This window comes from Notolabrus celidotus, chromosome 6 (genome assembly GCF_009762535.1).
Source record: "Notolabrus celidotus isolate fNotCel1 chromosome 6, fNotCel1.pri, whole genome shotgun sequence".
Taxonomy (NCBI): domain Eukaryota; kingdom Metazoa; phylum Chordata; class Actinopteri; order Labriformes; family Labridae; genus Notolabrus; species Notolabrus celidotus.
In genome coordinates this window covers 23,714,146-23,731,624 of record NC_048277.1, presented here as the reverse complement: position 1 = coordinate 23,731,624, position 17,479 = coordinate 23,714,146, and the positions used below count along the sequence as shown (strand labels likewise).

Below are 17,479 nucleotides of genomic sequence, written 5' to 3'. Positions count from 1 at the left end.
TATCACATTTTATCATGTGATATGATATATCATATCATAAATCAAATTCTATCATATCCTTTAATACCATATCATATATCATACCCTATCATATCATATATCATATCATATCATGTCATGTCATGTCATGTCATTAATCATATATTATGTTACTCTTTATCACCAATATTATGACATGATTTCATGTCAAGTCATATAGTGTAATATTAAATATCATGTTATGTCATATCATGTCACTTTGCGCTAAGGCTTGTCACATCATTTAGTCAAACGGCATATGGTGTAGTGTTGTAAAAACTCTAATGTCATACTATAGCATGCCATTTTATGAATACATATCATGCTGTGCTATTGTATGACTTGCTATATCATGCCATACAAAATTCAATCATACATCATGTTTCATCATGTCCTGTCATGTAGTATATATATATATATATATGTGTGTGTGTGATAGTATGTTGTGTTATGTCATATTTGATCACTTTATTTCATGCCCTATCATGCTCTATCAACAGATTTGAAAAATCACTAAAGCCAGGACTACATAGATCCTTTTGGGGTCTATTGTTCACTGATATGTCCATTTAAATGCTCCTGTTAATAATCTTCTAATCCAATCTTCAGAGTTCAATCATGTAAAATCAGTGATTTCACCTTAGGCTAATATCCAGCTGCAGGAGGTCTACCACTTTGAGGTAGTCTTACTTGACAAAATCCATGGTTTGCTACTCTGTACTGCCACACTACACTATATTTTAAAAGCAAATATTGTAATTTGTACTTCAGCACAGTTATCAGTGAATTATAATTAGTTTGTTACCTAGCTACACACCTGTTACAGAATATTGATATATATATATATTAAAAGCTCAAAGATTAGATGGTATATTAGTATAGATTTAGCGTCCTAACTGTATGTACTTGTATTCTTCCAACCTTCAAGTAATGCACACATGCATGCAAAGACCACAATGTGTGATATCTTACACTGTCTGGATAATGAAAGGCCTACCTTTTTGCTAGGAATACAATTTTGAAAATAGCCCACTTTTGTAAGTCCAGTTTGGTGATTTTGGATACAGTTTTATTCACCTTGAGGAGGTTGGGTTTTTTTGCTCTGTGGTATTTCTATTTTTACCACAGGCTAAGCAAAGCACCAGAGTCCCTTTGCTTCCATCGGTGTAGTCCTGTAATGGAGGTAAGCGCAGAGTTTTTCCATGTTAGCGCAGACTAAATCGGTGACATAGAGATGAGCTGTTTGTCGAGCCTTTTGCACAGCAGTCTGTGGTCCAGGATTTACTGTACGCCGATTGGCCCACAAACCCTCGAATGATCCGCTCGGAATTTGCACTGAATGAGTGAGTGAATAGGCTACGTGAAATATTTTAGGGAAGACGGAAGAAAGATTTTGGGATGTATGGTTATAGAAAGGATCCGAATGGAGAGGGAGTGAAAAAAGTGAGCTGGTTGTGTGTGTGACTGAATACCGAGAGAGAGAGAGAGAGAGAAGCCGAAATCTGAGCTCTGTAAGTCTGGAATATTTCTCATATTTTTTGTAGTGGGCCTGCCACCTCCTGTCTGCCATGATTGTTGAATTAATCGATAAATAGGCGATAAACGTTAATCGATAGGCTGTTAGGGGCTGGTCATTCCTGGTTGTCATTTTGAGCCGTATTCTATTTTGAATTTTGCAACCAATTGCCTTCACGCGCTGCTTCCTTTTGCAAATGAAATATTTAAACGCACCCATAGACTGGATATAGTTTATTTCTGAATTCAGCCTGAGAATGTGCGTGTTGCATTTACGACCATCATCAAAGCCTGTGCTGAACAAATGATGCACACTACATATGAGAAAAATCCGCCCTGCTTCAACAGCAGCCTCCTGGTAGTCGGATTTCATCATTAATAATTAGTGAAGATTTTGCCCTGCTCTTTGTCTGACTTCACCAATCAGCTGGGTGCTTACATTAAAGAGAGCAACAGGTTAAAAAAAAAAAAGCTCCTCTAAATGCTCCCCCTTGCACAGTTTGGTGAATGGGTGACACACTGACCAGTCTCACATCCAGGTGTCAGACTTTGTCTGTCTGTGTTTCACTGTTCAGGTGGAGGATCCAGGCTACAGCCAGCACTGAGGATGGGAGGTGGAGGCCAGTTGACGGAGATAGGAGAGGGCCTAGCTGCTGGAGTTTACACCTGGGAGGAGGTGCAAAGACACTGCAGCAGGAATGACCAGTGGCTCGTTATTGATCGAAAGGTGTACAACATCTCACAGTGGGCCCAAAAACACCCAGGAGGCTTCAGGGTCATCAATCACTACGCTGGAGAGGATGCCACGGTGAGATGTTGGGCTTTAATTCTAACAAGCACTATAAAAGTCAGTTTGGGTGTTGGTGTTCTTGCAGATGTGGAACATGACTGTAACTACGTTGACTCAGGTATTGTTAAATATATTATGTCTTCACTGGTGTATTTTAATTCCCTGCTTCTGTATTTCAGAGGAAAATATTGCAATTTTTACTCCTCTAAATGTATCTGACAGCCACAGTTTCAGCTTCAAAGGTAGAACAATAAACAAAGCTTATACAACCCCATTCCACAGAAGTTGTGATGCTAAAATGTTCATAAAGCAGACTTTGATGGTTTACAGGAGACCCATTTCTGGAGTTTTGAGCATCAAATGTTGCCCCGTATTTCTTGTTTCATGATGCTCCAGATGTTTTCAGAGAGTGAGAACTTAGGACTGCAGGCAGGCCAGTCTAGCACCTGGACACTTCTACTACTGAGCCATGCTGTTGTACTGCGCACATAATGTGGATTGGCATTGTCTTGCAGAGATATGTAAAGTCTCGACTTAAAAAGGCATTGTATATTTTGCTGCTAAACCTGTACTAAACCTGCCTTCCCAGATGTAGACGCCACCAATGGCATGGGCACTTATGCATCTCCATACCGTTATGGATGCTGACTTTTGAACAGTGTGCTGATATCAAAGTCAGTTGATTGCTGAATTGTTGAATTGTTGAATTCAGCATTTGATTTCCAAGAAAAATCTCATACTCTGTTTATTCTGATTCATCAGACCACAGGACAGTTTTCCTGTCCCTAACATGACTGTCAGTAACAGTCATGTTACTTGCCTGGTGCAGATTAACCTGATTAGTTGGGAGATGTTCCTTCAGGTGTTTTTTAAGCATTACACAACTTTTTCAGTGCTTTGCTGTCCCTGTGCCAAATCCGGGGTCGGGTCGCGGGGGTAGCAGTCCAAGCAAACTGACCCAGACATCCCTCTCCCCAGCAAAACTTTACAGCTCCACCTGGGGAATCCCGAGGCGATCCCAGACCAAGCGGAGATATAATCGTTCCACCGTGTTCTGGGTCTAACCCGGGGCCTTCTCCCAGTTGGACGTGCCCGGAACACCTCTAAAGGGAGGCGTCCGGGAGGCATCCTTATCAGATGCCCGAACCACCTGAGCTGACTCCTTTCAACACGGAGGAGCAGTGGTTCTACTCCGAGCTTCCTCCGGATGTCCGAGCTCCTGTCCCTATCTCTAAGGCTGAGCCCAGACACCCTTCGTAGGAAACTCATTTCGGCCGCTTGTATCCGCGATCTTATCCTTTTGGTCATGACCCACAGCTCATCACCATAGGTGAGGGTTGGAACATAGACAGACTTTTTGACATGTTATTTTATAACAATAATGATATAATACATTTTATTTAAAAGCGCCTTTCTTAACACGCAAGGCTACTTTACAGAGGGATTAAAACACAGTTAATAAAATAACATGATAAAATAAATAAATAAAAACAACAAGCAAAGTAACACCAAGTTAAAATGAAGCAGTGGAAATTAAACAGAGAATATGGATTGAAACAGATGGGTTTTGATTTGAAGATTTGAAGAGGGGTAGAGAGTCAATATTTCTGATGTCTGGTGGGAGTGAGTTCCAGAGTTGGGGAGCAGAGCGACTGAAGGCTCTGCTCCCCATGGTGTTGAGACGGGCAGAGGGCACAGAGAGGTGGAGGGAGGAGGAAGACCTGCACTACTTTTATTTAAATGTGGTGCTGAAATGATTATAAAACCATCAGAATCTATTTTTTATCAACATTCTACACTGTGACCCAACTTTTTTGGAATTGACCTTGTATTATCTAGCACTTTCTTAAATATTAAACAAGTTGTTTCCAGTCTTTTGACTTGTGACCTGCTAAGAAATATTGTCTGTTAGCGTCTTGGTCATGATGTTGTGATTGGAGTGGGCAATGGTATTCTCCCCGTGTTTCTTTTCCCAATGTTCTCCCTCATAAAGATTTTCTGGAGGTTTTACTACTTTTGAATCAAGGATGTGAAGACGAGTGTGTCAAAACCTCTGCAGACCATAAAGCTGCCTGAGGCAGATTGTGGTATCTGCTTCGTGAGTTAGGATAACAGTTGTTCAATTGACCCTTCTCAGGGGGGCTGACCTCTTGTTTCAGAGCTAAACTTTCTTACACTGTAAAAAGTAAAACTAACTTCAACTTGACTGTCTATAACATAAAATGTTGCTTACACATTGTTGCAGTATCAAAATTGAAAAAACTGTACGTTACATACAACAGTATATCAGTTGAAGACATCATGTTAAGTCACATGTTTTTCCACACTTTTGCCTCTTCAGTACATTCTGATGATAACATCTATGTTGGAATAATGCTGAACGTAGGACTGTAATTATATATTGTTGTGTTGACACCTTCACTGACATAAGGCATGTGCAACTTTCTATGTAATGCCTCACTGTCATAATCTCTCCTCTCTGTGCTATAGGAGGCGTTCACTGCTTTTCATCCTGATTTTAAGTTTGTTCAGAAGTTTCTGAAGCCTCTCCTGATTGGAGAGCTGGCAACATCAGAGCCCAGCCAGGACCGGGACAAAAACGTGAGCTCAATGTTAGATTCTTAAATAAATAAACCACACATTATTCATGTAGCAGCATTAGTGACATGTAGAGAAACACCTGAGGAAAAGGAGTCAGACTGTTCTGGTCTGTTTTTTTATTCATGAGTCTTACACTGTTCGATTGTGGACACTCATGTTTCATTAGTGGTTAAATAACTAAACTCAAACTGTCTTCTTTTTTTACTTCTGCATGTCCACCAACACTAAAAGTAAAAAGCTTTTCCTTAAACCTGGCTGATGTCTTCTTCTCTGTTCTCAGGAGGCAATTATTCAGGATTTCCTCAGTTTACGCTTAAAGGCGGAAAGAGACGGCCTGTTTCGGGCTCGACCTCTGTTCTTCTGCTTCCACCTGGGTCACATCCTGCTGCTCGAGGTCCTCGCCTGGCTCATCATCTGGCTTTGGGGAACCAGCTGGGAGCTGACTTTCCTGTGCTCTGTCTTGCAGGCGATTGCACAGGTAACTGACTATGCTTGTCTCCTAAGAAATGTAAATCAAACTCTGCAGCAAACAAATTTCAATCTGTTTTTTCAATTCTGTAGTCGCAGGCTGGATGGCTGCAGCACGACTTCGGTCATCTGTCCGTCTTCAAGAAGTCCCGCTGGAACCACATGCTGCAAAAGTTTATCATTGGCCATGTGAAGGTAAGTCGTGCTCTTGATCATACATATTTATTTTCTGAAAAGTGTTCAGAGTTTTTAAAGACTGTTTTCTTAGGGAGCGTCTGCCAACTGGTGGAACCATCGGCATTTCCAGCATCACGCTAAGCCAAACATCTTCAGCAAGGACCCTGATGTCAACATGCTGCATGTCTTTGTGGTCGGAGAAACTCAGCCTGTGGAGGCAAGTGGCCTAACAACCCGTAAACAGAACCAGTGTTCAATCTGTCCCCTGCTGCTCATACTAACTCTATGTCCCTCACTGTTACAGTACGGCATAAAAAAGATCAAATACATGCCCTATCATCACCAGCACCAGTACTTCCTCCTCAGTATGTCTCTCTGATTTATTCAAAAAAAGATTGAAACCATGAAAACTGTGCATGAATGACTGTTTTCTTTTTCTCTTTAGTCGGTCCACCGCTTCTCATTCCAGTTTACTTCCACGTCCAGATAATCCGCACAATGATTTCCCGTCACGACTGGGGGGTAAGAAGCAGCTCTCTGACCTTCTCTTTGCTATCAGGATAAATAAAATACTGACAGAATGTCAGCCAACAACACTGAAGACAAACATGCATATCAGTGGAAACAGACCATGAGATGAGTTTAAGTAGGCTTGTCAGGTGATTGAGGGTGTGGTTTAGGCGTGGTCCTGCTCCCGAATTTAAGTTAACACCATATCTTAATTTTCCACCTGCCCGTCTTAGCCCTACTCTACTCGACTTGACTCGACTCTACTCGGTTTGTGTTGCGTTTCCATGGGCGCGGTACCTCGTGTCAGATACCAGTTTTTCGTTCCTGCTCTGCTCTTGTTCCAAGCGAGCTGAGCCGATACTAAAAGGTGACGTCGACGGGCTGCCGGCCACTGATTGGTCAGAGAATGTCATCACCGAAGAGTCATGAGCACAACGCCCAACACAGGAATCGAACCCGCCATTTTTAAAAAACGACATCAGTACTGTACAATGTCTGCACGCAAAGTTTCTCCGTGGTCCGTTGATGAGGTCCAGACTTTTTTGAGTCTAGTGGCCGACGAACGGAGCAAGTACACCATTGCCTCCATGTTCTCCATTGTTTGTGATTGTTGTGTTTGTGTTGCGTTCAAAATGACGTGAATGCAGTTTCGCGCAGTTGTGTTATGACGACTCGCCCACCGTGAGTCGGTACTCGGGCTGGTGGAAAAGGTACCCAAACCAAGTCGGGTCGAGTCGAGTAGAGTTGAGTAGAGTCGAGTAGAGTCGAGTCGAGTAGGGCTGGAACTGTGTAGTGTAAAAGGGCCATTATACATGTGTGAGTAGTTTTCATGTTGCCAATGGTCTTGTCTGCTTTTTAGATGGCATCAATTAAAATGTTATGTCCTCAGAGTTGGTTAGGGAATGAGGGGAGTAAAATTAAACCCAGGGAAAAGAAGAAAGGGAACTAAGCGTTAGCAAAGGTAAAAGGTTTTAATGACAAAAGTCAGGAAAAAGGAGAACTTAAAACAAGCTTATATCAAAAACAACAAAAAAAATAGAAGCCAAAAATTATTGACTTAAATTATGATAAACCAAAATTGCCAATTCTAAGGCCTTGAAGAAAAACACCCTTTTCCCCCTGAAGGAGCAAACATAAGTCTCAGGAAGACGTAGGAACACACACACAGCTTTAGGCCGACTGACAGACTGCTTCCCTTCTCCTGCTTTAGTACTCTGCTCCTGATTGCCAATCAGGTACAGGTGTGCCCAATCAACTGCTGCCCAGTGAGGTCAGAGCTCCACATGTAGAAAGTACACAGGATAGAGAGAGAGAGAGAAAGAGAGACACACACAAACACGTTAGACACGTAACGCCAGCTTAAACGTTCTCACAGGGTCTTTGAATTATGTATTCATTATATTAACCTTGTTGTCTTCGTGTAGGATCTGGCTTGGTCCATGTCTTTCTACCTTCGCTACCTGTGCTGTTACCTGCCCCTGTACGGCCTCTTTGGCTCTGTGGCGCTCATCAGCTTCGTCAGGTAATAAATAATTAATGAAATGATCTGGAATCAAAAACTGTTTTGGGAAATCCTTCATAAAGTTTTGTTTGTACTGCATCTGTTAAGAGTTGCTCATGTTTTTTAATGATAAATGATCTCAAGGCTGGATACCCATCACAACTTTGAAGGATACATTTGAGACAGTCTTCGCGATAATTAACAATATGTTATTCTAAACTATTCTACTCTTAACCTATAGCTGGTATAATAAGAGATCATTTACAGTAAACACATGTTTGAAATGTCTAGGAAAATAATTTAAAATCAATACAAAATGGATTTTATTCTGTTTTCCATCGTTTTTTCACTTGTAGCTGTCATTAATAGCTTTTGTTTTTGAAGTTTGACATTTATTTCAGTCTGCATTAACAAATTCTTAACTCCAGTAAACACATGGAAACAAACAAACAAATCAACATCAACAACACAATGAGAGATGCAAGTAAATAGGGAAAAAAATGAACAGATTCATTATAAACTTAACTTTTCTTCTAAGCTCTTTTATTTTTAAGCTATTGTTTTCTATCAATACTATTTCAATTAAGGCCTCTTCCCTGTTTGAAGAATGTTTCTTCAAGGCAGAATAAATGTAGTAAATAGTATGGTTTACTTCCATCAAACTAAACCTGCCCGGGGTTAAGAAAAACACATGAGGACATTTTCATGTTCCTTCATACTGTCACCCTATTAAAATAATGGCCTAAGTCATTTTTTAAAGTTCTTCGGAAAACACAAAAAACCTTACCAAATGCAGAGCATATGATATTTATTAATCATTTCAATCAAAAAGGCATTGACAGTGGATGACTGTTGACATACATAGAATGTTGTGTGTCAATTATGTAACATTAAAGAATAAAGTGACAATTTTCGAACATTCTAGTGTGACTTAGGCAACTTTCAACCTGGCTTAAACTGCCCTTTCATTCCATAGTACAAACTCAAAACTGAAATTACCCTGAGTTCAATTCAACAAATGTCAGGTAAATCAAATTGGTCAGGAGGCAGTCCCTTTCCTCACTTCTCCAGGTCTTCTTTGCTGGGTTTTTATTGAACTTAACCCATTTCCAACATCCAGTTTTGACAACTTTTTGAAACCTGACTATTAACTGTCCTTTAATTCAATAAAGCAAACTCAAAACGTAAATAACTCTAACCTAAATTGAACAAATTTCACGTTGATGGTAAACCTTATCACTCACTGGGAGAAACTGCTTCAAGAATCATGTTTAGAGCTTCATCTGCACTATAGATTATTTTGCTTCTTGAAGCAGCTGCCATCATGAAAGCTTGTCAAATTGCTCAAGTCAGACACAGGGTTCCCACGCGTCCTGGAAAACATGGAAAACATGGCAAACCTGGAAAACAGTTGACCAGTTTTCCAGTACTGGAAAACACCTGGAAAATGGGAGAAAAAGTAAAATGTCCTGGAAAATCACATATAGTCCTGGAAAATTATTCCAACATGGCTGCGTGCGACCTGACCCTATTAACAAAACACATCCCCATTCATTGAAAGTTGAGTGCACGCTGTGCTGGAAAAGACAGTGACACTGCACAACTTTTTCACATCTTTTCTCCTTCACTTCATAATCATGCATTCACAGAAAACGGGGGTATATTGTTTATGTTTTATGGTACATTAGGCTCAATTACCGTACTCTAGCTCAGTTGTTCTCAAAGTGGGGTCTGCGAACCATAGCGTGGGGGTCCGTGAAATAATTTGAATACATTTCTAGTAAATCATAAAATTGTGCTATGTCATTACAAAACAGCATATAAACCATTGTTATGATACCATTTGGTGGCTCGAAGGGATATGTGAGTCTTGTTACTGTTAATTTTCTGAAAGCGTTAAGATCAATTACTTGAAAAGTATAAATGCTGTCATGTTGAGTCCACAAGGAATGAAATGACCCTCTGTTTTAAAGTATACAAGTGGTATTTACTTGATTCAAATTGAAGTGTTATCTGTTTATCACTGTGGTACAGGTCTGAAGTATTTACATTGATACGTTTTACAATACAAATAGTTCCATGGGCAACTAAGAGTGCAAATGGTAGTAAGCATGTGCTTTAGTGATGGGAAGTTGGGCTCTTTTCAGAGAGCCGGCTCTTTTGACTCTGCCCCCAAAGAAGAGCCGGCTCTTTCGACTCCCGAACGGCTCTTAATTTAGGATCTTTTGTAGCCATATATTTTACCTTAATTTTGCAAAAACTAATGGTTTGTGTGTTGAAAACCCTTTAACGTACTGTGTTTTTATGAGCAGCCTTATAATTGCCCACTTGTGTGCATTTATTCTGTTACAAAATCATTATCACCCTGATCCTAGGGTTATGATTAGGGTTAGGGTTAGGGTTATGATTAGGGTTAGGGTTGTGATTAGGGTTAGGGCTGGGTTGTGATTAGGGTTATGATTAGGGTTAGGGTTGTGATTAGGGTTAGGGTTAGGGTTGTGATTAGGGTTAGGGTTAGGGTTGTGATTAGGGTTAGGGTTAGGGTTGTGATTAGGGTTATGATTAGGGTTGTGATCAGGGTTAGGGTTGTGATTAGTGTTAGGGTTAGGGTTGTGATTAGGGTTATGATTAGGGTTGTGATTAGGGTTAGGGTTGGGGTTAGGGTTAGGGTTGTGATTAGGTTTAGGGTTAGGGTTGTGATTAGGGTTAGGGTTGAGATTAGGGTTAGGGTTGTGATTAGGGTTATGATTAGGGTTGTGATTAGGGTTGGGGTTAGGGTTAGGGTTGTGATTAGGTTTAGGGTTAGGGTTGTGATTAGGGTTAGGGTTGAGATTAGGGTTAGGGTTGTGATTAGGGTTGGGGTTAGGGTTAGGGTTGTGATTAGGGTTAGGGTTAGGGTTAGGGTTGGGGTTAGGGTTAGGGTTGTGATTAGGGTTAGGGTTAGGGTTGTGATTAGGGTTGGGGTTAGGATTAGGGTTGTGATTAGGGTTAGGGTTGGGGTTAGGGTTAGGGTTGTGATTAGGGTTAGGGTTAGGGTTGTGATTAGGGTTGGGGTTAGGGTTAGGGTTGTGATTAGGGTTAGGGTTGGGGTTAGGGTTAGGGTTGTGATTAGGGTTAGGGTTAGGGTTGTGATTAGGTTAGGGTTAGGGTTGTGATTAGGGTTGGGGTTAGGGTTAGAGTTAGGTTTGGGGTTAGGGTTAGGGTTGTGATTAGGGTTAGGGTTGTGATTAGGGTTAGGCTTGTGATTAGGGTTAGGGTTGAGATTAGGGTTAGGGTTAGGGTTGTGATTAGGGTTAGGGTTGTGATTAGGGTTATGATTAGGGTTAGGGTTGGGGTTAGGGTTAGGGTTGTGATTAGGTTTGGGGTTAGGGTTGTGATTAGTGTTAGGGTTGGAGTTAGGGTTAGGGTTGTGATTAGGGTTAGGGTTAGGTTTGTGATTAGGGTTAGGGTTGTGATTAGGGTTAGGGTTGTGATTAGGGTTAGGGTTGGGGTTAGGGTTGTGATTAGGTTTGGGGTTAGGGTTGTGATTAGTGTTAGGGTTGGAGTTAGGGTTAGGGTTGTGATTAGGGTTAGGGTTAGGGTTGTGATTTGGGTTAGGGTTGTGATTAGGGTTAGGGTTGTGATTAGGGTTAGGGTTGGGGTTAGGGTTGTGATTAGGTTTGGGGTTAGGGTTGTGATTAGGTTTGGGGTTAGGGTTGTGATTAGGGTTAGGGTTGGAGTTAGGGTTAGGGTTGTGATTAGGGTTAGGGTTGTGATTAGGGTTAGGGTTAGGGTTGTGATTAGGGTTAGGGTTGGGGTTAGGGTTAGGGTTGTGATTAGGGTTAGGGTTGGGGTTAGGGTTAGGGTTGTGATTAGGGTTAGGGTTGTGATTAGGGTTACGGTTGTGATTAGGGTTAGGGTTGGGGTTAGGGTTGGGGTTAGGGTTAGGGTTGTGATTAGGGTTAGGGTTGGGGTTAGGGTTAGGGTTGTGATTGTGATTAGGGTTAGGGTTAGGGTTGTGATTAGGGTTAGGGTTGTGATTAGGGTTAGGGTTAGGGTTGTGATTAGGGTTAGGGTTGGGGTTAGGGTTGTGATTAGGGTTAGGGTTGGGGTTAGGGTTAGGGTTGTGATTAGGGTTAGGGTTGTGATTAGGGTTACGGTTGTGATTAGGGTTAGGGTTGGGGTTAGGGTTGGGGTTAGGGTTAGGGTTGTGATTAGGGTTAGGGTTGGGGTTAGGGTTAGGGTTGGGGTTGTGATTAGGGTTAGGGTTAGGGTTGTGATTAGGGTTAGGGTTGAGATTAGGGTTAGGATTAGGGTTGTGATTAGGGTTAGGGTTAGGGTTAGGGTTGTGATTAGGGTTAGGGTTGAGATTAGGGTTAGGGTTAGGGTTAGGGTTAGGGTTGTGATTAGGGTTAGGGTTAGGGTTGGGGTTGTGATTAGGGTTAGGGTTAGGGTTAGGGTTGTGATTAGGGTTAGGGTTGAGATTAGGGTTAGGGTTGAGATTAGGGTTAGGGTTGAGATTAGGGTTAGGGTTAGGGTTAGGGTTAGGGTTGTGATTAGGGTTAGGGTTGAAATTAGGGTTAGGGTTGTGATTAGGGTTAGGGTTGGGGTTAGGGTTAGGGTTGGGGTTGTGATTAGGGTTAGGGTTAGGGTTAGGGTTGTGATTAGGGTTAGGGTTGGGGTTAGGGTTAGGGTTGTGATTAGGGTTAGGGTTGTGATTAGGGTTAGGGTTAGGGTCAACCAGAACAGAACCAGAACCCTACCGAACTGAACCAGAACCAAACCAGAACCAAACCAGAACCAAACCAGAACAAAACCAGAACAAAACCAAACCAGAACCGAACCAAAACCAAACCAGACCCGAACCAGAATCGAACCGGAACCGAACCAAACCAGAACCGAACTGAACAAGAACCGTACCAGAACCGACCTGAACCGAACCAGACTCGAACCAGAACCGAACCAGAACCGAACCAGAACCGAACCAGGACCGTACCAGAACCGAACCAGAACCGAACCGAACCAGAACCGAACCAGAACCGAACCAGAACCGAACCAGACATGAACCAGAATAGAACCAGAACAGAACCAGGACAGAACCAGAACCGAACTCAAGCCAACTGAACCGAACCAGAACAAAACCAAACCAGAACCAAACCAAAACCAAACCAGAACCGAACCAGACCCGAACCAGAACCGAACCAGAACCGACCTGAACAAGAACCGTACCAGAACCGAACCAGACTTGAACCAGAACCGAACCAGAACCGAACCAGAACCGAACCAGACCCGAACCAGAACCGAACCAGAACCGAACCAGAACCGAACCGAACCATAACTGAACCAGAACCGAACCAGACTTGAACTAGAATCGAACCAGAACAGAACCAGAACAGAACCAGAACCAAACTCAAGCAAACTGAACCAAAACTAGAACCAACTCAGGTAAACAGAAACAGAACCAACTCAAGCAAACAGAACCAGAATCAAACTCGAGCAAACAGAACCAGAACCAAACTCAAGCAAACATTATTAATGACCTCTGGTTGGCATTGTGAAAAATCAGATGCCTCAGCTTGGATGGGCTGATCCGATTTCTCCTCCGATTGCTTTGTTTTATATCGAGCACTTAGTAGGATGAATATCATGATTAAGCAGGTATATTTTGAGTCTGAGTTGAGTTTAGAAACATTTGTGGCCATTTTTGTCATTCAGATCTATTTAGGTCATTAAAGCACTGATCCTCTGATCATTATTATTATTTAATCATTTCAGTAAGGCAGCTTCCTGATTCCTTTGCAGGCTCTTTTGTTTTTTTCTTAGCTCATTTTATATTTTTTGAGAAAAGAGAAAGCTGAGATGAGAGTTGCCCATCATTGTTACTTGGTTGCACTAATAAAGTGAAGTGCTGTACATCTGTGGTTGCATTATTCCATTATCAATTTCCCATCATTTTTAAGTATGTAAGAGTTGATTTCATTGATAGCCATAGACTACATGTCTTTCAATGTAGACTTCCACTGAGAGGAACATATTAGACTATTTAGGAACTAAATTAGGAACTAAATTTAGACGGTCGTACCAGCTTGATCATCAATGAAAATGTCCTGGAAATGTCCTGGAAAATGATCTCTGGAAAAGAGTGGGAACCCTGCAGATATTTTATCCGAAAGAATCAAAAATGGTTACTTAGGACAAGAATAAAATGGCCTAAGTCACCCTCTTGACATAGGCCATTGTCCTACAGGGCATAAAGAGCATAATCCTTTCAACTAAGGATTAAGGTGATTTTACCAGAGGTGGCCAGAATCATCAAGAGATGATTTAGGCCAATAACTCATTTTCGTCAGAAATGACTTAGGCCATGTATAAATGCTTTAAACAGAATAAAAGTGATACCTCATTCTAATGCAACAGCTGCATCAAACAGTCTTTCTCAGTCTATCTGACTGGTGTTGTTGTTGGGAATTGCAGATTTTTGGAGAGTCATTGGTTTGTTTGGGTGACCCAAATGAACCACCTGCCAATGGATATCGACCATGAGAAGCACAGAGACTGGCTGACCATGCAGGTATCTGGATTATCTAAATATAGTCTGACTCCTGTGAAAACCACCTTTAGGTTTTGCTGCTGATGTATTAATCTCTCTCTTTATCGGCTCTTGTTAGCTACAAGCCACCTGCAATATTGAGAAGTCCCTCTTCAATGACTGGTTCAGTGGACACCTCAACTTTCAAATCGAACATCAGTAAGTCAGGAATAAAGGGTGCAGGAGAGAAATATGTTGTACTGTTTTACAGTAGATAAAACATTATTGGAGAGTGATTTCTGTTTTTAATAATGTACTGAAAATAAGTATTTACATCAAACATTTCTCCATGTCTTTTGAAGTTCACATCTGCTGTATTTCAGCGAAAACAAAGCGGTGTAAATAGAAGAATGAACACAGCTGTGATCACACTGGATGCTGTTAATTCAGGTTCGTTGTCTTTATTTTTTCTCCTCAGTTTGTTTCCCACGATGCCGCGCCACAACTACCACCAGGTGGCTCCACTGGTACACGCGCTGTGCCAGAAACATGGGATTCCCTACCAGGTGAAAACTATGTGGCAGGGCCTTGCTGATGTCATGGGGTAAGTTTTATATTAATGGTCATGTTATTTTCAGAGACAGGTAGAGGTTTTCAAAAGCCGAAAAGAACACAATATTTGCTGTGATAATTCTATAATAGGAGTGTAAAGATATTATAGATATTACCTAGTCACAGACAACACACATGCACAGGTTCTTTATTGGCTTTTCTAAATTTCTGTTTCAGGTCACTGAAGAACTCAGGAGACCTCTGGCTTGATGCGTATCTCCACAAATGACAAGTATAATGTCCTACACTGCTTCAAGAGGAGTGATGTCCCTCTCTCTGGCATCATCCGTTGATTGTATCTGTCTGGTTTTATAATCCACACATTTGTGTGACAGTCTTCTAAAGTTTTCTAATCATTGGTGTTTATGGTTTAGTCTCTTCAGACTCTGTGCAGTGTTTTTAGCTCACACAGGTGTTCCATTGAACAAGTCTGTACAGTGTTTTAAACACAGTTGTGAAAACGGATTTATTTAAAGTGACGTTTTTTTCTCTATTTATGATGAAATACAGTTTAAAAAGTGCATAAAAATTGCACTTCATCATATTTTCTTCTATAAAACTTCTTCACTTGCAAGTCTTGTTCGGATTTTACAATTTCAAATAAAGGAACTGTATTGATTGTAACATTTTGCCACCCCTGGTGTAATTATTACGAAGACAAACACAAGAAACATGAACAAAACAGATGTGATATCAAATATTTAACAAGTTTATTTTTAATTATACTCATGTTAAAGTCCTTTCCGTTATATTTACAGCCACCAAACAAATAGTGTGTCAATTTTTTTTTTTTATCCGTATGTACTCTCATATATTTATATATCTCACCACTAGCATTTCCTTCATGCAGGATTAAAGACAGTTTCTCTGTGCTGCAAGCTTGCCTGAATCCTGACTATGAACTTGATATCAGCTTGGACTAACATAGTGTGTGTGTGTGTGTGTGTGTGTGTGTGTGTGTGTGTGTGTGTGTGTGTGTGTGTGTGTGTTTTTATCTGTTTTTACCTGTACACACTGATATGAAACTTATTGGCTAAATATCAGAAAATGTGTCACAAATTCTGGCACAGATTTAGATACGTGAAAGCAAAGTCATTCAGTAAACAGCTGCAATAATGACATCAAGCATAGACATTAAAGACACTGCTTGTACATATTCATATGTTACATGCACCCCGCTCACACATACACGAACACAAAAAACTGTACATATATATTCATATGTTCCTCTTTGCATACAACAGAACTGATTGAGGCGAAGAGAACCAAAGCAACTATAATTACATATTAAAACACTTGGATACATACACATTTGTTGATAAAAAATAAATATACAACTACAAATGTATACAACGTTTCAGGAGGTCATAATTAACAGACTGATTGGAGAAGCTGCAGCAGTAAAAGACGAGGGGAGGGAATAGTCCTGATGGGTTTTCTATCAGTCTGTGCCGCCAGAGTCGATCCTCTCCTGCCTCCTCTTCATGACCTCCTGCAGCTCGCTGTCCCCACTGGACTTCTGAAAAAAAAAAAAAAAAAAAGCAAGATTAATTTTGCATTTTTTAAACTCTAATTTTTGCTTTTAAATACCGGTTAAGGAAACCCCTTTTTTAAAAAAATATGAATGACTTAAGAGTGACAGATGCTGAGCTGCTGTCTGCAGGACCTTCAAGTACACTTACACTTGAAAAAAAATCACATTCAACAGTATTAGATTGGTAAAAAAATACTGTTTTCTTTTAGAGTTCCTTAAAAGAAAGTGTTCCTCTGACTGAAGATTTTAAAGTTATAATTTTGGGGGCTTTTTCGCCTTTATTCGATAGGACAGCTGAAGAAAGACAGGAAATGTGGGGAGCAGAGAGCAGGAAATGTTTGCGAACCGGCGACCCCTGCGAAGAGGACAGTAGCCTCTGTATGTGGGGCGCCTAGACCGCTAGGCAACTAGTGCCCCTGACTGAAGATTTTAATAACTTAACAAAATATGACATAAAAAGATGGATACATTGTTATCAAACCTGGTTAATCTGCTGGAATCTCTTATACTATTTTTGGGGGCCAAAGCAAAATTAAAAAAGATAAAGATTAACATCCTATTTAATTTTTTTGCATATGGGTTTGAAAGGTGGTGAGAAGGGGTGGTTCTTGGATGTGAACTGTTAAGCCCCCCCTGAGGTGTCCTGGGCCTAACTTGATGAAACACCAGTAAAGGGAGGTGCCCACTTGATAACCCCCTTAGTGATGTGTTGGCTCTCACTGCCCTTCTAGTTCTGAGGTTGGGGTTTGGAGGGCATTAGGGAACAAGAATGAGTTCACATAAATGGTGCCTGGGTCTTTAGATGGAAGTAATCACGTTTAGGTCACGGTGGCAGAAGCACCAGGCTGAAGACGTGACAAGAATGGGGTGTTGTTTCCTCACTGAACTTTCAATATAGCACAGGTATCTTGCAGTTATAAAAAAATGTTTGCACGATCATTTTAAAAGTTTTCATAGTCTCACATGGTAATGAACGGATGAGAAGAAAAATAGAAACAAAAAAATCAATGTTTAGTCAAACTCTACAGTGTGAAGTTGAAGAGAAAATCAAAAGATCTCAATAAAAAAAATGTTAAACTCCTCAAAATCCTTCTCCTCTGATCAAGTTCATTTTGTTGTTCTGTTTAACAGTATGTTTTCCATGGGGGAGCCTTAGAATTGATAAATGATTGTCTTTTAACAGCTTTTACTTAGAACGTGCACAGTTCACACACCCATATTATTGGCTGCACCTGTAATGTAAGT

At 40.9% G+C, this 17,479-nt stretch overlaps 2 protein-coding genes across 6 annotated transcripts in view; one reads left to right on the top strand and one right to left on the bottom strand.

Moving 5' to 3' along the window:
* Positions 1 to 1,081: 1,081 nt before the first annotated feature.
* Positions 1,082 to 15,324, top strand: fads2 (fatty acid desaturase 2). 3 transcript variants are annotated; one of them, XM_034686333.1, is made up of 13 exons: positions 1,082 to 1,201; positions 2,109 to 2,341; positions 4,814 to 4,924; positions 5,205 to 5,402; positions 5,486 to 5,587; positions 5,661 to 5,786; positions 5,874 to 5,934; positions 6,015 to 6,091; positions 7,504 to 7,601; positions 14,034 to 14,130; positions 14,228 to 14,307; positions 14,567 to 14,692; positions 14,878 to 15,324. In XM_034686333.1, the coding sequence occupies exons 2-13, from the start codon at positions 2,141 to 2,143 to the stop codon at positions 14,927 to 14,929; spliced, it is 1,329 nt and encodes a 442-aa protein (XP_034542224.1). In that variant the 5' UTR covers positions 1,082 to 1,201; positions 2,109 to 2,140; the 3' UTR covers positions 14,930 to 15,324. The 3 variants fall into 3 exon arrangements, with proteins under 3 accessions (XP_034542224.1, XP_034542222.1, XP_034542223.1); XM_034686331.1 differs by having other exon boundaries at positions 1,183 to 1,361; XM_034686332.1 differs by lacking the exon at positions 1,082 to 1,201 and adding an exon at positions 1,369 to 1,529.
* Positions 15,325 to 15,388: 64 nt separating this feature from the next.
* Positions 15,389 to 17,479, bottom strand: part of eps8l2 (EPS8 like 2) — a 29,453-nt gene continuing 27,362 nt past the window's right edge. For all 3 annotated transcript variants that reach the window (XM_034686328.1, XM_034686327.1, XM_034686329.1), the window contains one exon: positions 15,389 to 16,219. In XM_034686328.1, coding sequence (XP_034542219.1) covers positions 16,142 to 16,219 — 78 coding nt within the window. In that variant the 3' untranslated portion in view covers positions 15,389 to 16,141. The remainder of the gene's footprint in view (positions 16,220 to 17,479) is intronic.

What these genes read in the sequence shown, in the direction of transcription:
- fads2 (XM_034686331.1), top strand. An exon ending in ACGCTGGAGAGGATGCCACG is followed by an intron (nt 2,342 to 4,813) that starts GTGAGATGTTGG and finishes TCTGTGCTATAG; the next exon opens with GAGGCGTTCACTGCTTTTCA. An exon ending in AACTTTCAAATCGAACATCA is followed by an intron (nt 14,308 to 14,566) that starts GTAAGTCAGGAA and finishes TTTTCTCCTCAG; the next exon opens with TTTGTTTCCCACGATGCCGC.